Genomic DNA, 20,764 nt, shown 5'->3' with positions numbered 1-20,764 from the left:
GCATTTGTATTGTACATCCATCATTCAACCTCTCCTTAGTAATTCTGCCCTTGTTGGCCTATATTAACTCCTTTGTCTGAGCTGAAGCAGTCTCAAAACCAATTAAATATATATACTATAAATCAACATTTTGGTAGTGCCCAAAATTAGTGACTCCTTAGATGAAAAAATATCAGTATAACCTCAATGCTTATTTAGCCTGTCTGCCAGTCAGCACATCAGGCCAATTTTCGAGTCAGTGACAGTACTTGGTGATATGTGTCAGCTGTTAATAAGAGAACTAGGGGGAAACAAAAGGTAATATGTGGAACATGTTGTTAAGAAGTGCTACTGATCGGGAAGGGCAGAACTGGAAACACTATAGGAATTCAGCTCATGGGGCACCTGAAGACCAGGTGAGATTACTGCTATGGGACAGAATGAGTGGAGACATAAAAAACAGGACAAAAATTCATGGGAAGCCAGGCTTCATTAGTTTTGTTTCCAATTAAGTAACTTCCTTTCTATCAGCATATACTTTTTTGACTAGAAATGAAATATTTACAAACTACTAACAAAATATTTGCAAAAATCATTCAGCAAGTATTTTACAGAAAAGTGATCACCTCTCACTCAATTTACTAATAAATTTAATCTTACTGAAGCATTTTATTTTATTTTCTCAGATTCTGCCATGGAAGAGAAAACCTGGTTATGTACAGATACACTTCTCGTGCTGTGAGGTGACAGTTATGTCTATCTGTCAGACAGCATATTTTTTATGTGAGTCCTACATAGTGGAAACAAACTATGAATGTTTTAATGAGTAAAGAAAAGAAAGGGTGAAGGAGATGACCGGCCAATTTTAAGACTCATCAAATTCCTTAAAATTTGTTCTCTGCCATAATATTTTCTGTGAAGTTCCTGATTATCCAGCTGATCAGAAATGCTGTCTTTGAGAAAAAAAGTTTAAATTTTTTGTTATTTTTTTATTTAATGTTTACTTATTTTTTACAAGCCATATTCCAAACTTGGACACTCTTTTCAGCCTCAGCATAGCCCTAAAAAGTGAAAAGGGAACAAGTTGTTCTATAACAGAGCAGAACTGAGTTGAGAGGAGGTTGCGCAACCAATGACAGACATACTCCTGCCAGAGTTGGGATTTCTGTCTCTATAATTTGGAGTTTGCACATTTCACTGGTGATTTATACATTAAAAAACCAAACCAAACCAAACCAAACCAAACCAAACCAAACCAAACCAAACCAACCAACCAACCAAAAAAAAAAACCAACCAAAAACCACCACCACCAACAAAACAACAAAAAACAAAGACAAATTTTTGCCAGAGCATAGATTGAAACAGGAAAATAGTTGACAGTTACCAGTGCAGTTCTTCTGGAAGTTGGGATTCTCTAGTGGGTGTCCTGGAATGCGGCACTGAAATCTGTGTTGCCAGAACTCAGGAAACCAGGGGTTGCGGTTGTTGGTGTCCAGACGCAGCTTCAGATAGTAGTCATCAAATGACAAGACCTCTGGAGACTGCAGTTTTATAGTGATGCCTCCATTTGCTTCAGGTTCATAACCTTCAATGACTTCATCTCTGTCTGCCCAACCATCACTGAAAAGAGGCAAAAAACACTTATTACACAAAGATAGGAAGGCTTTGAAAAAGTGGACAGCCAAAGGCAGGCCAGCACCCTCAGAAGCAGTGATTAACGGGGAATCTGAAGGTATGTCTAAAATTCAGGCAGAGAGAGAAAGAAGAAAGCACAGTGATAGAGACTTGTAATGAGCAGTCTGACTGATTTCATGCAAAGTCATTAAGTCATATGAGGATTAACCCTTGTCCCCCTGGAAAGGGTTTTTGGGCATAGCTTCTGGTATGATATCTTTATGACATTCTACCTTCTTTAGGCTGTCTTGTAAGAAGTGGAAACGGAAAGAATTAATATTGATGGAAAGGAAACTGAGCCAGGATCCTGGGTGTTTTGCAGAAGAGATCTCAGCATGCGTGGGTCTTACAGCTAGAAGAGTAATTCAAATCAAACATAGAGTGAAAAATTCACTGTGTTGGAAGAGAATAGAATACGAATACTCAATAAAGTCAGCCAGACTAAAAGGAAAACCACATGCTGTTCTCACACTGCATGGGATTTGTGGTAATATGACTTTTTTTTCTCCTTTTTTATTTTTAACAAACAATGGGTTTCCATTTTACTTCTCTGTTTACTTGTGCAAGAGATAATTTTAAAAACCTGAAGATAAAACTCTCTCTTGAAAGCATTATTTCATGGAAAGTCTATTTTAACAGGTTTAAACAAAGCCCATTGAGCTTAGCATCTGAGTTTTAGTTTAGTTCTTTTAACAAGAGGTTCATTGATTTAGTGTCATTCTCCATTTCTTATTAGCATCCCCTAAGAACTGTGCTATTAGGGTTTAATTTAAGTGCAAATATAAGTCAGCCATTGCTTAATTTTAATATGCTGGGCATGTCATGAGAGAAATAGATTATTCAGGTACCTCAGTTCTAGCTCTGTCCACTCAGAATCAAATCAGTGGCACTGCTGCTGTGAAAAGCAGGCAGATGAAGCACTTCCAGCAGCAAAGAACTCAAGAGCAAAAATCTGATTGACCACTAAGAGGGAAGTCTCAGACAGACTGAAAGAACGTCCTTGTTAGGAGCCGCTTGCACAGAGCCTTGAGAAGAGGATTGGGGTGCAGACCATACCAGCTGAGGGTGTTTATGGTACACCCAGCATAGAAGTGCCTGGGACTCCACAATGGAAAATAGACAAGATTTGAAATAGCAAGCCCTGTCACGGTCCTAGTCAAACACATGCAAAGTGACTATGCATTGGGCACGTGTGAGTCCCAGTGGTCCCCAGCCACTAGACTGAACAGCTGCATGGTTTAGCTGACATTCACGTTAACTACTGCATCTGTGCTGTAGGCACCTACATAGCACCTTCAAGATTTCTTCTTTGTTTCCCCCTCTGCCAAAGCCTTGCAGTAGAACTCCCCAAAATTTCTGAGCCTACAAACCACTCACCAATATCTTCAAACAGCCAAGCAGCATGAGATATGTGTGTATGCATGTTGCATCTCACATGTGGTATGAGAGTGGAGAGCGGGAGGAGGTGCAGGAAGTAGGTCACAGGAGGGACACAAAGATGGCTGAAGAGTCCCACTGTGGAACAGTGGTGGGCATGGTGTGGTATCCCAGATTCACTCTCTGCCAGGCTGAACCAAGTGGCATCTGATGAGTCCCTTCTTCCCACAGTCAGTGATACAGGTTACTCAGGCCCTACCCTTGTACCAGTATAGCCCGAATGGTAACCACGTGGCACAGCCTTGGCCTGACAGCTGCTCTTGAATTGCCACAGGAGTGCACAGAGTTCAAAAGCCACAATTTGTCCATCCCGACTCTCTGCCCCACCAGAGTGCCTTGAGTTTTGGAGAGGGAAAGAAGTCACAGGTCATCTTCTCTCCAGGCTCCCAGTCCTCGCTTGTCCATGTGCTGAGGGCAACTAGTAAAATGTACCATGCACCCTAACTGCCTCGCGACAGACCACAGTCTGGATAACCCTACAAAGGGAAAACCAGGAGAATGGAGTTTCTGGATTTCATAAAATTCAAGCCGTAAACTGGAACCAGAGGGGAGAAAAAGACACAATATTTATTTCTTCTCATGTGGGGGGAAAACAAGCAAGAGGTCACTCTTACAGCATAAGTAATTGAGTCCTAATTGCATGATTACTTCATTATTTGTCACAATGTTTATGGCTTGCAAACTGTAGACTCAAGCAGAAACATTAGTGAGTCGAAAAGATTAAGTAAATCGAGCCATTTTTTACAAGACTTTCTAGACAGGAGGTAGTTTCTCTACTGCTTGGATTCCTACCAGTCAAACATTACAGTGATTTATTTCCTCTCCCCTATAAGTTTGGCTTGGAAAATTGCCATATTCACTCTGAAGGCAAAGCAGAGCAATTCGCAAAGGTAAGAGAAAGTGTATTTCAAGTTCTCTGAGGGCAGCTGGTGGAAAAGTTCCCCTAAATTGGAACACAGATTGTCACCTAATGTCTCTTTGTCTCTTTCTGGCCCCAAATGTTTTTCGTTCTCTCTTCAACTTCCTCAGACTGTTAAATCTATCCTGGTAAGTTTTATGTGCAGTGAAATGTGAAGAAAAGGCACTGGAATCAGAGAAAAAAGTTCATACGTGTTGAAGTTCATATGGGAGCTTTGCTCTACTTTCAGTAAAGTCAAGGAAGCAAAAAGGAGTCCTCTGGTCTCTTAGGGGACCCCTGCCATCCTGGCAGCTGCAGGCTGTCTGTGCTGAAAGGTGCCCTAAGGGGGCCATGCAGCCCTACCAGCAGCTGTGGGAGGATTATCAAAGACCTAAGATCTTGTTACAATCTCTGCCTATATTCCTTTTCACAGTGTATAGAAAAACCAAAGAAACAAACAACAAAAAAAACCCCACCTAGAAACAAACAAACCAAACCAAAACAAAACAAAAAGGATTGTCTGGGAACTGTGCACCCTTAGTGCTGCCTGAATAAATGGATAGTGTTCCAGAAGACAATGTTAAAAAAACTGACATTTCTAATGCTGAGCGACAGCACAGTACTAAAGTCCAGATGGCAGTGTGCATGGCAATGAAAGAATCACAAGACCACTAGCTGATTCCAGGGAAAAATGACATCCCATTTAAAAAAGGCAGCACATACTATTCTTTTGTTGTCAGAATCAAGTACTTTCCACCTACTTTCTTTCTTTTATCCTGCTGAGTAGCAGGTAGCACCACACATAGCACTTTTTGCAAAACCGTCTTTCTGTGAGTCTACTGCAGATTTCAGGAGGAGGCTCAATATCCATCACCCAAACTGCCTTCCCTGATGTGTGTCTATTGTAGGTTTTGAGTGACTCTCTGGCCTTGAAATGTGCTGGTTATCTTGTGTAACAGTTGATCTGAAGCTCTTTGAGGGGGTTTAAAGTGTGAAGACAGAAACAGTGAGGGAGGGACAAGCATGTGGGTGTCAAACCTGCAACCACTCTGCTCGCTCTTAGGAGAGAAGAACCAACTGCCTTTGTTACAGTTTTGTGGTGTTCATCACAATCAATATGGTCACCAATATTCTGCAAGCTACTCTCAGTCCAAGTCCAAGTCTGGTGGCTGAAATTCATGATGCCAAATCCAAATATCAACATTCAGTCACAATCAAAAATCAAGCAGAAAGGGAAAAAACACAGAGCTACCCTATCTAGCTTCAGAAGTCCTATTTCCTATTATCACAGACTGAGTTTGAAGAAACAAAGCTATTTTTTTCTAAACCATTTTACTATTCTGCTAATGTGTGACAATGGACATTTCTGAATTCTGGCTTCAGCATCTTAGCCTCTCTGTATTTTCTGAACTGCAGACTCATATATTCCTGTGATTGAAATACCAGAAGAAATGTAATAGATTTCCAATTTCCTCTCCTCTTCCAAACATGAACACTGTCAGCTGCTTTTCACAAGGGCTGATGAGACAACCAGCAATCAGGCTTTCTATTTTCATCTCCTCAGGACTTAACTCTTAAACTATGCAGCAGCAGCTCTGCTCTGCTTCCCCGCACAGCACTCAGACCACTACTATTCCAGATGCTTTTTCCAAATAAGCAAACATGAGAAAAGAAACATGTTGTTGATTATGATTATTTGTTTCACAAGTAAACAAAATGAAACACATTTGTCAGTCGTGGACACTAACTGACAATTTGATCCCTGCACCCTTATAAGGCTTGATCTGAAAGCTATAGACTCCTCTATCTGGAGGGCTGCATCCTTGGCAGCTTGGTTAACTCCCTTTGCATTAGATAAGGTAATGTTTTCTTAAGAAGTTTGCATTCATGGTAAGGTTTTTTTATGCTGTAATGGCCAAGTCATAAAATATATAGAAGAAATTAAGAGCAAAAAGCCCTCTATGCTAAATGAACTATTTTTGCAATAATCCTTCTGCCTACAGCAGATATGCTTGTCATTATAAAACCAATCAAATCAATCATATTAAAATAATTTCCATCTTTTTTTTTTTTTTGGACAGGTTCTGTTCCTATGCTAGTAGATATTTTCATCCACTTTGAAAACAAATGTTACATGTAGCTATACCAATGTATGTATAACATTGGAAATGTTCATTTCAAACTTTCAACCTCCACAGAGGTTCCCACTGCAGATATCCCACTCAGGTAGGACAGCAGGGCCCCAAGTGACCATAATTGTCACACAAAAGGATCAGAGTCTACATTCTTGCCTTTCTGTCATTTCCACAAAACTAAAGCCCACGTCAATGTACATTCCTTTTCACATCGATACACATCCCCGCAGAGCACATTTCTGAATGCCTTCTTACCATTGCTCTCAAGGCTGCCAGCTGGCCTGCTATTATGTTAAACTTCTAATAGATTTCCATATGAGGACATCAGCACTCAAAGAATTCAACATTCAATAAAGTGCCATGCCATTTTGTTATATATGTCAATATCTTTATTTTTAAGGACAATTATTATATGCTGGATTATATAAATAGAAGGTTTGACATTTTACTTGGAAGTGCTTTTTGCAAAAACATCATTCTGTGTGGTGGTCAGACACTGATTATTTAGAGGCATTTCAAACTGCTACAAACACCTAAATGGGGGTCTGATAAATGCCAGTGCTCTGGATTTCCAAATCTGGTCAGACCTGGAAGCCTGCAAATTCCATTTTCTCTTTTTATACAAGTCTTTTCTGAGAGCGCCTCACTGGAAAATCCAGCACGGATTCTCCTGCCTGCATGCAGGAGTTGTATGACCGTGATGGCCTCCTGCTTGCTCTTCCGGCAGAACGGACAGAAACTCAGAGCTCAGCATAAGACCAACCCAGAAAGCACCAGTGTTGCTACTCGATATGAGCACGGGTGGCAGAATCAGGCCCAGAGTAATCCACAAGCAGTACTGCAGCGGGCTGCTTAGCTGCTCTCTTCTGGGAGCAGACTTTTTAAAAAATTCTTTATTTCACCAGCCTGATGTACTAGAAAGAAAAAAACACAATTAGCTTTCTGGGAAGGAGGATGGACCTATTCTCCATCAATAAGGAACTCTATCAAAGATATTCAGTATCGGTGCAACACATCCCTCAAACAGAAGATGCCATGTAAAGAAAATGGATACTGTTCAATATTTACAAGTCAGCAACTGACAAAGTGACTTTACTCCTTAGGCTTATACATTATCAGTCAACCCCTGTGGTCAGCAATGTCATCTGAAAGGTGCTGATCCTTATTGTTAATAAGTATTACTTCAAACATGAGAAAAAAAGGCCATTTTTGCACTCATTCATTCTGCTAAGTCATCACTACTACATACTTGCATTGTGGGAGAGCTGTCCTCAGTTGCCAAATCATGAGTTCTTAAAAAGCATAGTTTTACTTTTACATGTGTGATGAGTCCTGGAAATCTTAGGAGATTAATCCCATGGCTACAGATAAGCCAATATCTCACTGCTGGCAACACCAGGATGAAAGGCTGCACGCTGTCACACTGTAACCTGAGGCTTGCTGAGCACTGACTGACCTCCTTGAAACCAGAAGTATCAAATTCACTAAATCTGGTCAGGTGAAATAAAAAAAAGAGGGATTCTAGGCCAGTAGTTTTGCTCCTGCAGGCATAGATGGAAGTAGGCAGGAGTCATCATCTTCCCAAGCTGCCTGTCTTTTGCAGCAGGCATCAAAGGTACTGTGAGCTTTGTACTGGTTCCCTTTCCCCATAGACTGTGCTGGGCTCAAATGTACCTTGAATTACAGCCTTTAGATTTCTCATAGTTGTTGACCTTCATAGGTTAGTCCTGACTCAAAACAGCTGAAAGCATCATGGAAATATCAACTCTGAAAACTGGAAGCAGGAGGAGAAAACCACTGAAACTCCTGGGAGTGCAACAGAAAATAAGAGGAAGAGAGAAGATTGCTGCCTTGACAATCTTCTACCAAACACAAGAAAAGGTGCAAGAGGAACATTTGGTGCCAGACTATGCAGTTACTGATTTTAGACTCATAACTCACACAGTGCTACTATGCCACTGTGGGTTGTAATCCTGCCATGGACTATAGACTGAAGAGCATGTCAAACCTGGTCAGGACTTGGGCTGGACATCTCTAGAGACCACCAGTGTGACTCAGAAAGAGACTGGTATGATTTCTCAGTTAGCCCTGCTCCTTTTCAGACAGCTACATGTATCCATCATGAACCCTAATGTCCTACTAGAGGTGCTATTTTCTGAGAGAAATTGAAAGATAAGGTTAAAAATAATCCCCAAGGCCACTTTCTGCAAGTGCTTTGTCATATTTCTTAGCAAAATTTCTGTTCTTGCCAGATTCTGTTTCATAACATTGCATACACAATTTTTCACTTTCCATCCACAATTACTGAAAATGCACAGTCACAGTAGCACATTAGGTCTTATATTTGATGCCAGCACAAATTGTTTGAAAGGGCCTCCAATTTTTATTTCATGAATCAGTGGATTTTTTTTTTGAATGAGTGACACTCTGTAAAGAACCTAAGTTGTTAAATGATAGGTCATTATGTTTCAAATTATTATCATTCACTTTTATGTGAATTTTCAGAGTTTTTCCACTGTTCATTTAAAAAAAAAAAATGTAGATTATAACCTCATAGACCATGACGGATTGTATTTTGCAAATATGTATTTAGAAAGGTTTCAATTATTGTATGCGGTGCATATATTTGCATGCAATTTACATAATGTAATACAGCTGCCTATCATGCAGGCGTTTTCTTGGAGAGTCTTTATTGTGAAGTTTCTTGACACGGTTAGCATGTGCAGATTTTCGTAAATGTCATTGCTGCTTTCATGCAGGAAATGTTTTGCCATTCTCAAGGGTGCACAGTGGTGCATATCTTGGAAAATCAGCAACCATACATATATTCTCTAAGGCAATAGCTGATTCTTCAAAAGGTGTACACATGCTTTCACCTCAGACTGTCAAGTGGATTGAATCCTTGCTCTTCATAGTTGAAATTCACAACATGAGGCATCATGAAAGCACAATATCTTTTCCAACTGATAGCATGTGTATAGGGAGGAGGAGAGGTTCCAATGTTAAACAAACACACACAATCAGGAAGCCTTAATCTTAACATTGTGCCCCATATAAGGTGCTCCTGGGCTGCAATATGTGCAGTCAAATACAAGATTTTTAACATATTAATACACCTAGATCTGAAAATAGAGAGGTTTATCTTTGCTTCTCTGTACCGGTTCCTGGGTATTTTTTTTCTTTTTTATCTCCTTGTTGCTGCTGTGCTGCAAATTATGTGCAAGAAGACTACTCTGCCATGGAGACCTCAACTGCAGTTCCTTTTCAGCAGTTAGAAAGAAATACTCTTGTTAAGACTCCCATCCTGTCTGAAAGTTTTAGAGGCTGAGTTATTTTCTGTGCAACCATGTAAAAGCATAAAGGGGAACAGAGTGTTTCTTACCTCTGCTCCAGACAACTACAAACTACTTAAGTCTCAGGGTTGGATCTGAAGGACTGGAAAGAGAGATACCGTATGAGGGAGCAACAGGCTAGAAATGCACAGAAAGGTACAGGAAATAGAACAGATAAAGACACAACCCTCTCTGCTCCATGTCACTCCAGCAGAGCTTACTGGATGCTTGGATGTGAATTTGTTGCACTTCCTAAAAGATTAATTTATAGATGTCTTCCTTAACCACAAACAGAAAAAAAGAGAAGCACATTTCCTTTCTCCTCTCCTTGCTTTCTTTGTTGAGATGCTGAGGAACAAGGAAATAGAGAAGCATCTTAGAATCACATTTCCATCTCCATTTTCACACAAACTGTGCTAAGCTCAAAAATACCTTGAATTCCAGCCTTTAGATTTCTCCAAGATATTGAATTTCATAGGATAGTCAAAAATTTTCTTTCAGTGGTTTAAATTCTTATGTAATTCCCTCAAGCCACCCCTTGCTGTAACTGTCTAATAGGATGACGCTTAGGAGAAATATACAGAGTTCATAAGCATTTTTTCAATGGTCATTGAATTTCAAATATACAGATCTAAAGAGAATATCCTACATCTTGCATCAGGTTGCTATTACTGGTTTGAATGTATCCTATTTCCATACCTGTACAAGGTTTCTGGAATGCTATTTCCACACACATGCTTGAAAACTGAACCTTTACACACATATTCATGCAGGAACTGCTCATTGCTTTGATAGCCCTTCAATGAAACCAGGTCTGCAGAGGAACTAGCAGCTGCAGATAAGAGCATGCTGTCCTTTCCATACTAACGCATACTAACAAGGGCAACAAAACATCACACCAAATAAAACGGAAAACAAAAGGTGAAATATGATGAAACCCATGAAAATCACAAAACTTGTGAAGCTATTATTCAAGTTAACATATATTAGAAGAATATTCCCATAAACAGCTGTTTCTGTTTCTACCAAAGCTATTTTAAATTTGGCCATATCTGCCATTCTTCCTTTTTCACTTTCTGTGGAAACTTGAACGTTCAGATTACTATGATGTTTATTAATATTTTCCCCTCAAATATTCATAAATTGTTCATTTCAAATTATATATCAACATGGAAAATATCCAGTTCATGCTATGCTAGTGAGTCACCTAAGCACCTCCAGTGAGAGAATCAAGGCTTTCATACAATAAATAAGGTAAAACCATTAGACTTCAGGAACCTACTAACACAGCATTGCATTGTGTCTACAATGAACAGCTCATGAACCACTTACAAACCAAGAAACCAATGAATAATTTGAATAATGAGTTAATCTGAAAATGAAGCAATCTTTTCACAGCTACTGAACATTGAGATAGGTGTAACGCCTTGAAAGTTTAATAATCCACTTTGTCCAGGCAATACTAGTGTACTTGACCCAAAGCAACTGCTATAGAGCACTTTCAAAATATATAAAAGTATTATTGATTTACTCTTCTGCACTTATTGCTATCTTAAAGCCATAAATGTTTATTCATGTAGCTACACGCATATGAAATAAGAAAACTGAGTACAATCAACTGCCTGTCTAAAGCAAACTTATTTCAACATCAGCCAGCTAACCTCTACGCCTTAAAAACATCTGTTTTATCAAGGAGAGCTACAATAGGACAGTAGCAGCCTTTTAGGCATTTAGGTGTCTGGTATCCAAGCCATATTAAATCAAAATATGCCCAGAACATAACTGAAAATTATGAGCTATCTTCCTCAGAAGAACCACTGAAATGCTCTATCTTGTTTAAATGCTACTTATTAAAAACTAGATTGTAAGTTTATAATTCAGACTGTTCAGGTGTTACTCCTTCTAGGTATCATGCTGGCATCACTGAGAGACACGACAGAGATCTGAGATGGCAGATTCTCACTGATGTAAGGAAAAGGTTCCCGCAGGCTCCTGCTAGTGTGCAGCACCTGAATGGTATTAACACTGTGTCTCACAGTAACCTCAGTTTGTGGTATCTGGGATATGGAACAACCGCAGCAAGCTGCATACTTTGTACAGAATTTGCATACAGCAATACCTGCCTACCTGCCTACCTAGGAATTAGAAACAGCACCTATTTAATCTTTTTTTTTTTTCCTATTAAAAAAATTATTAGTATGCAGACTTATCCAAGTGTTTGAGAGCACAACATAAGTGAAGATTTTCTAAAAGTGATAGGTTTCATTGTAAGTTATGCTAATTAGAAAGGTATATTGAAGATATTATGAAATACTAATCTGTGATAAACGTTACTAAAAATTGTGACGTGAACAGATGTACATTTAGAAAAATAGTAGATTCATTTGCCAAATTCTTGCTCAGACTACGTGTATTCTTACAGGTACTTGAATCATGCTTAAAATCGCAGGAGTAAAATGGTTCCATATACTTTTTACATGGTCTAGAGAACCTATAACTAAGTAAATGTATCATTGAGTAAACTGCTGACATTTCATTAGACTAAATAAGAATACAAAAATACAGCAAAGTCACAGCTGAGAAGGCCTCCATTCTTCAAAGTGTCTAAATTACCAAATCACCAAATTAATGTGCAATATAAGAGATTAATTTCAAAATGAATGAAACAATTATCCTTTGTTAATTCTGCACTGGAGATTGAAGGAGCAGCTGTTTTCCTTCTAGATCCCAAGTTGTACTTGAATTGGAAGACTTCTTCCAGGCAATAGGTATTGATAACTTTTCTGATATCAGACTTTCCTTGATGGGAACTCCTCTTAATTTTCTCTTTCCCAAGAAAGGATGTGGGCTTTGCTTCTCAAATAGAAGCTATGCTTTTGCCCTTTATTTATGCAGTCATGGAATAATTTGGGTTGGAAGGGACACTGTGAGATCTTACAGCTCATGCAATCTCCCTTCAAGTAATTGGCTAATTCTTCAAGTAATTCTTCAAGTAATTTGGCTCATTCTTGTCATTGTCTACAGGTCATTAGAGAAAGTACGAGTCCTGTAACTAGGAAGACAACAAAACTGCTACTATAACTTAAGTTCTATGTTTATATTTAGGAAGCCAAAACTTCTTTTATATTTTATTAATCTATTGACCCTAAAACAAACAAAGTGTTCCTAGGATCAAATTTTATTAATTAGTTATGATGTCACAACTTACTAATGGAAAACTGAAGTAAGGTTTTTTAAATAGAACCCGATTTTGTCCGGCATTTTGCACAAGGGCACCTTCAGGAGAGAATGTAAGCAGCCTTTCCTCTCACATGACACAGTGAGAGACAAGTATTTTTCCTTTTCCATTCATGACTCCAGCCAGAGAAGAGGAATATGTATGGATTCACATAAGACAGATAATTCTCACTTCAAAAAGAAAATCTGAAAAGCACTGTGCAGAAACTCCACTTGAGTAAAAATTGCTGTGTTTATGAGCAAGGAAAAGTGGAAGAGTAAAAGTCAAATAGCATCAACTAAAGCCCACTGTCAAGGTGCTGCATGGGCCAGCTGCTCCCTAAGGGCTGGGGAGCTGGGAGCCAAGGGGGCCTCCAGGGCAGGGCGGGACAGAGCCTTGCCAGTCAGGGCTCAGCCCAGCTGTGCCTGAGCCAGGTGAGCCGGTGAGACCCAGAGATTATAGCCAGGTTCAGCCATGAGGAGGTCATTGGGGAGAGCATATGATGGCATTAATCAAAGAGCTGACAGCTGCCACTGTAGAAGCATCTCTTCTCTTTTCAGCTTTTTTTAGTGATTTTTACAATCTCTTAAAATGAAACAGGAAACACCGCTTTATTAATGTCTCTGTTCTGCAAATAAAATCGCTATAGTCACCATAGACATGCAACATGTGCAGACAGAAGAGAGAATGACCCTCATGGCAACAAACTGGACCAATTGCCATTTCCCAATGATCAGAAAGAAAAGGAAATTCAAAGCCATGGAGAAGATGATAAGTTCGCAGTGTTATTATTTCCATTTACTTTTTGCTGAATGATTTGTGAAAGGTTAAGAATCCACCTCAAATAAATTAAATCTAGTCTACCTCTATCAATAAAATCTGAGAGCAATTTTTAAAATACATGTTTATACATGAGAACTGGAAAAAAACCTGTTATTTCTGGAGAAGCAATGAAAATAAAATATACTTTATTACATTCATCCATTGAAGAAACAACAAAACCTACAGATCCCAAGGTAAGTCACATTCATATTAAACAAACAAACAAAACAGAACAGTGGAAAAAATAAAGGAAAATAGCTTTTTCAATAAAAATACTGTTATAGGGCAAATGTAAGAACTGCAGTTTGTATCTTTGAAAAGTTTGGATAAAAAGACTGTTGCTTATAAAAAGAAGAGTGAAGGAAGAAAAATTGATGGAGAAGACAGAGCCCGAAAAAGAGCTCTACAGATTTTGTGTATTATGACCTGCGAGCTGTAAGTAAAGGAAGATTGCACAGTTGGTATTTACCTCGGGAGAGACCTGGGATGTGATTAAAAGCCAAACAGGCACAGCACTTTCAGCTGCTTTCTGCTGTCTTAGAAAGGAAATTGTTTTGAGTTTTCCAGGGTGCCTTTTACCTTCTACTGATGGCCACCTGTGCTTAGTCCGCTACCTTCCTCTCTACTTGATTCCTGGTGTACCAAAACTCCTTATTTCCCATCCCACTGAGAACTAAAGCATGGGTAGGCTTCATGTACTGTGGTAGTTTAACTTGGCTGGCAGCCAAACACCATCGAGCCAGGCAAAAGGTGTACACATGGAGGACAGTCTTACAGTAGCCTGAGCCTTGAGGGACCAGCTATTCTACATGGAGAAAATGACTTAACCTTAGGTAACTTTCCTTACAGGTCATCACATTTTCGGAAGGTCCATCGCAGGCAGAGCACACAACTGTTGAGAAAGAATGTGGATGGGAAGATATTTTGAAAGTTTTTAAATAAGAGTGCATAAGTATATAAATACAGACACATACATACTTTGGCAATACCATAATTTTCTGAGTGACTTTATAACTAATGGAGAAGGAGGAGAAGGGAGGGAAAGTAGTAAATTACTACAGGATAGTCAATGCTGTTTGAAATATTAATAGTTCATAATCTATCCAATAGGTATTAATCCTATTTCCAGTTGTAAGAAAGGAAAAATAATTAACCCATTAAATTTAAAATTTGAATTTTATTTGTCCCATTTGACAATGTTTAGGAAACAATGCTGATGGAAAGAATGGGAAAACAATCTTTTTTTTTGTTTTTACAGTATCTTTATAAAATGCAGCATTGTTTTTATTTAAAATGAAGTAAAAATATAGCTCTTCAACAAATTATTTAAAATCAGACTTTGTTTAGTAATTAATTAGAAGTAGTCATATATTTTTTAAAATCTGTGCAGTGAACTTCACTCTGCAGTTGTCACCAGGGGAAGAGGAAGGAGATGGGAGAACTTTGCCTACGTGAAACCTGTGTATCATTTATGTAGTAACCACAGATACAAGCCAAAGCAGAGTTCACATGAATGGGGATGAACTCTGTTTGCCAACCAGTTTTCATCCTGTGAAACTTGCCCACTAAGTCTCCCATGCTGTGCTGTAGGGTCACTTACTGTCTCCTGTACCTTGATTCCTGCTCTGGCCAAGCAATCCCTTGTCACTCCATGCTTTTCTCTTTCCTATCTGCTTGTCTGTTATCTCCCCAGTTATTCTTCCTCTCTACCCTGCATGACCTCCACCCTTTCACACTGTGCAGCTAACGGGACTGCATTTGATGAAAGCCTCTAGATACTGCCATGATTTAAATGACAGAGAAACACAGAACTCCTCACCAGCTACATGAAGAAAATTACATTTTTTATTAGCTACTATTTATTTGTGTGACAGACAGTATCTCCATATGCACAGCCAGCAATTGCACACTGGAAACCATATTTTAATCCCTACTGAAATACAGTAAAGCAGAAGGATACCACATCAGTTAAAAGGAAATAGCTGTGAAAGACTGGCATTGTATTAATGGGAACTACACCGTTTTGGCAGAGGAGGAACAGAACTGTCCCTGGAAGACTGACCCAGCGCAAAGAATGAGATCACTGCAACGATGCCATTTCCTTTACTGTATTAACATGAAGTTTAACTGTGCTACAAGAAATGTGAAGTCCAGAAAACATTAATTTTACATTTTCTTATTGTTATTATTGGTCCTACAATAATGCATGTTTCTTGTAAATGCTGAATAACAGTTTTTTTAAAAAGTAAATACATCTGTTTAACAAAATTAGAACTTGATCCAGTACTGGCAAGGAGATGCTTGAACTGTCTAAAACATAACAGCTAGAACATCATAACACTTTCACCAGGAACTCAGTTGACTTTGAAACTAAACTTTCGCACAGAGGATAGAAGGGAAACTGGAAATATGTCATCATGATGGAACTAAAATACCACTCCCAAAGAAGACAGCCTTCCATCATATTACAGTCCTGTATAGATAATTATATATGTGAGTCATGCAATTCTGCTAGCCAAGAAAACAAGAAGGTAAGAAAGGGGTTTGGGGGAAAAAAAAAGGTAACGCAATTAGCAGACAATGAAAGTAATATTTACTAGCTTAGTTTTCATTACTTTGGTGAGGAACTTACCCTCAGGACTCAAAATCCACAGGCATCAATGAATTCCAGCTTAGGATTATGTTTTTTCATATCCAAAGAGAGGAGAGGCATGTCTCTAATCAATGGCCAGAAACAGCAAGGATTATTTTGCAGGGATGGTTTGACAGGGAAGTGTCTGATGGGAATTGGTTTAATAAGATAACCTTTTAAAATGGTATATTCAGGATATCCTTAGAGAAACACATACCAGTGTTAATTTGACAGCCTTGTCAAATTATTTCTTGTCTGTAGAACTCTTTTTTCTTAAAAGAAAATAAAAACAAAAGTAATGAAGCTCAATAGGGACAGATTCATTTTTCTTTTTTTTAAATGAAATCCTAGAGTCTAATTAAGCAGGCTTTTTTTTTTTTTTTTTTTTTTGGTCAAACTAAAAGGTAAGCTCATTTAGAGCCAATGAACCCATTCAACAACAATGGAAAGAAATACTGCGGTTTCTTTCTCTTCTCTGATACCAGCTTTACCACCCACAATCTCATCAATATAAACCAACTAATATTATTCCACATTGGCCATCAGCTGTTTTGTAAAGACTCTGTTATTTTATCATTTACTGAAGGTAAAAAAAAAAATCAGGAAAACTTTCCTCACCGAGGTGAGGAAAGCTAACTATCATACAGCAATAACTTATTCTGTGTCTATGCTAATGCATAGTACCAAAAGAAACAGGGTTGCGTCCTTGGAAGTGTTGAAGTGTTCGTTGCTGACTCTTCACATCTTATTCAAGCAGATTGCTCCTGTGACTTTTACATTACTGATAACCCAAATATTTGATGATCACAGACTATGAAATTGCAAGACATATTTACAAATTAAGACATGTTGCATTATACAATATTTTCAGAGACTTTTAGAGTCTTCGTGGCTTATTTGTTTCATTCTTTGAAGCTTTCTTTCAAATTATAAAAGCTAAACAACTATTTTATGTTAAATGGAAATGAAGATTCTTATACTAGTGCATGCCTTTAGGAACAAGAACGGAATAGAAATACAAAATATTCCATAAATCAACAAAAAAGGCTGCTCTGCTCTTCCCACCAAGGACAGAGACGCATACCTAATAAGCTAAGTGCAGACACAAGACTAGGACTAAGAGAAACTATAGTGTTTCATCCCACAGTTCACTCAAGTTAATTTCCCAGAAAATCTGTTCACAAGTAGCAGAAATATTAATGCAAGATATACCACCTGCTGCTCTGTACTACACTGACAAAATAAAGTAGTTTGAAATCCACCTTAGCTTTGCATCTTCATAGTACAAAGAGCCTTAAGTTGTTAGACTGGTCCTACAGATTCATCACAGTTCTGAAGACCAGAAAGACAGGACACTAGCTTCTCCTTAATGTGTTCCTAAAGCCCTTCAACTTTTTAATGGAAACTCCTATGGGGCATACATCTGAAACAGCCACTGGTGTTCTGATGTTACAGAAAGACAACAGTTTCAAATATAACAAGAATGTCTGAGATAAAGAGTAACCTTATTTATCTTTCCAAGTTGAAAAGAAAAAATAAGATTTTCTTTTTCTTAGTTCAAAAAAAATATCTGGAACCAAGAGTGCATCTGAAGTTTGGCATCTAAATATTACAGAGGAAAATAAAAGGAGATGGAAATACTATTGGTGATTCAGAACACTGGGACTCACTCACTCACTGCTGCATGATGGAAAGTTTATGCTGAAAAAATGTTTTTAATTTTGAACCTCACATTTACATAGAAATACAACCAGAATTCTTCTCATCCCCCCACTCTTCACAGGGAGCAGGCAGAATCTTAAACTCCCCTTAATGACCCTTAATGATCTCTCTCAGCATATTTTTATGTTTCAATTTACTTACATGGAAAACATAAATCTGAATTTTTATTTTTGCGACCTAATAGTTTAGATCTATGACATTGTCCCTTTGCTCGTTTCTACATTTGATTTCTTTCTCTTATACCAGCAGGTATATTTGCAATGTCCTTCAATACTTTTTAAGATGCCTCTGTGTCTCATCTTCATTTCTCTTCAGACATATTTAAACAGCAGCTAGTTTAGTAATTTAAACTTCATTATTTTCTATTTTTATTCATGAGTTTACTTCCTTCCTGCTATTTATTTTTTCTCATTGTAATTGTATAAGCCTCTCTGATTTCTTTTAACACACCAGCTCTCTCCTTCGAGATGTGTTGTGATTTCCTTTCTTCGCACATCGTTCTTGTTTGGTTTACTGTCATATCCTTCCACTTGGCAGAAAACAAGAATGCTCAAATAGCCAGGCTGAACAAATAATATTCTTCATTATGCAAAGCACCATATTGATATGTATTTCTTATATAAATTTTGAAATAATTGCTTTGGCAATTCATACTGCAAGTTCTTAGAAGGAAAAAACTTCTCTTTGGAATTTCAGTATTTAATTTTAAATAATGCAAATCAGAAGCGGTGCTTCCGATACATATTTGATTTGATCTTCAGGCATATGAACATCACATTCTTTAAGTAAATAATTTTGTAAATACCTCCTTGGCCTTCAGAGAACCTAAAAATTTTTGTATTGCTATTTCTGTATATATATTTTATGTATGTTTGAATATATATTTCTATGCACCAGTACTTAATTTAAAAAAGCCTCAATGAGTGCCAGCACACATGCTGCCATGCTTCCCCTGTGTTCAAATGGATCTGCTCTTGCATGGAAGATGGAAAGAGGAACTAAAGGACATCATTACTTCTGGCAGTGTATCTCCAACACACAACATGTCCCAGCTGAAGCTGCAGACTTTAACCCTACTCAGTTCTCATCCCTGTCAACTCAAAATGTATACTGAACTCTTACCATGCATGTAGAGAGGTCTGGGTTCATGGGGAAAGGGTTAGGGGAAGGTTAAAAAGGTCTGGACTGAAGTTTCTTATCTGGGCACTTTGGCATCCCTGATTGAAGAGATACTGCACATCGGAACTGGGAGATCACTGTCTTCAGTGCTTGGATTTTGTGAATCCAGCTCTTTGATAGAGTAAAATGGTCTCAAAATAAAAATGAAGTGACTGTCTTTGAATATTTTCTCTTCAGAATTTTGGGCACAGAGCTGAAAAAAATCTATTAGGATAGTGCTGTGCTCAGGAGGAAGCTCAGATCCTCTCACTCACAGCTCATTCATCTTTCCTGAGAGAGACAGAAAGCAAGCTGTGGGGTTTTGTGGGGTTGTAGGTTACCTGGCCTCTCTACAGCATTTAGGCAGTGAAACGCAGAGATTAAGAGAAAGTGAGAGAAGGTCAGTGGGTAGTGGCAGGGAAGATGATAGTCTTGGGCAAAGTGATTGCCCAAATAAAGTCCATTCCTGTTTACCTTATCTCTAGCTAACAGTTTGTGCCCTTGTGCATGCCTGGCTGTGGACGGTACAGTTCCTTTATAAATGACAACAAAAAGAAGAGTATATCTGGCTGTGCTGGCCTCAGTTGTGAGGCTGGAAAGGCATGTCAGACCCAAGTAAGCAGCTGCCATGTGTAGTAGCTACTGAAATGTTATTAGGACATGCAAGAACAGGGCACTGATTACACTGACATGTTATGACTGACCAGCGGCATCTCTAAAAAAAATCAAGATCAGACTTCCTAGGTTAGTAAAAAATACAATGGAGGACAAAACTGATTCTGAATGTAAAATGGTACAGTCATAGTATGACAGGAGTTCTAGGATATTAAGCTTTTGGAAGCCTGGAGTTGCAGACTGTATGCTTAATGGCATTTGGTGGATGCAAAGGGGCAGTGGTGCAGGAAACCACTGCCCCTTTTGTTGATCAATTGTACACAGAGCTGCTACAGGATTGCAGAGTGGTGGAAAATGGGTCAAAGTCTGAAGTACTCTTAGAAGACCAACAAGATTATCTAGAGCACTACTAAAATAGTTCAACATTTTTCTTATGACCTCGGTAAAAGAAAATTTAGTGTGAGATCAGTTTCTGTTTCTTAAAAAAATTAATAAATAATTTTTAAAAAGGGATGTACAGCTCTTTTGAGAGTAAAATAACAGTGTGTGGCATGAGACTGTTAAATCGAAACAGTGAGTTCAGAGCAGAAAGCATGTTAGAATTAGAAGAGAGGAAAGTTGGATCACCCTCTTCTTATTCTGTGGATAGTGCAATTTCACAGGAAAGACTAACTCTGATAGTGAAGAAGCGACAAAGAGAAGTTTCATCAATTATCAGCTGGCTTTTAATTGCCAACTGTAAGCTGAGCCTGACTTGACCCTATAAGTGCTCTTTTTCTTGTCTGGTCCAGCACAAAGAAAATGTTTAAACACCCCCATCCGACTTTTCGTTGGGATAAAGCAGATGAGCTGTGTTCACACAACATTGAAAACAGGAGAGATGGTTTAAGAACCCATTTCTTGCTGCTTCCCAGTGCTTAGTCACTTCCCGCCACTTAAGTAGTGTACTTGGCTCCTGTCTTATGCATACAGCACACCCAAACACAAACAGTGAAGACACTTGACAGTATGAACCAAATAAGTAATATAAACATATAATTTTTCATGCAGTTATAGTTGCAGAGTCACTTAGAACTTCATTGCAAGTAGATGCCTTGCTCCCCAGCAGCTAGAACAGCAGCCACATCAGTAATCTCCCCAGC

The 20,764-nt window shown here is 38.5% G+C and overlaps 1 protein-coding gene across 2 annotated transcripts in view; it reads right to left on the bottom strand.

Annotated features, from left to right (window-relative positions):
• GRM1 (glutamate metabotropic receptor 1) overlaps nt 1-20,764 on the bottom strand; it is a 146,955-nt gene that overhangs the window by 66,732 nt on the left and 59,459 nt on the right. For both annotated transcript variants that reach the window (XM_010164162.1, XM_010164163.1), the window contains exon 2: nt 1,365-1,600. In XM_010164162.1, the coding sequence (XP_010162464.1) occupies nt 1,365-1,600 (236 nt within the window). The remainder of the gene's footprint in view (nt 1-1,364; nt 1,601-20,764) is intronic.

This window comes from Antrostomus carolinensis, unplaced genomic scaffold, assembly GCF_000700745.2.
Source record: "Antrostomus carolinensis isolate BGI_N321 unplaced genomic scaffold, ASM70074v2 scaffold16523, whole genome shotgun sequence".
In the NCBI taxonomy this organism is placed as follows: domain Eukaryota; kingdom Metazoa; phylum Chordata; class Aves; order Caprimulgiformes; family Caprimulgidae; genus Antrostomus; species Antrostomus carolinensis.
Note: the sequence above shows the minus strand (reverse complement) of the source record. Positions and strands in the feature narration are given on the sequence as shown.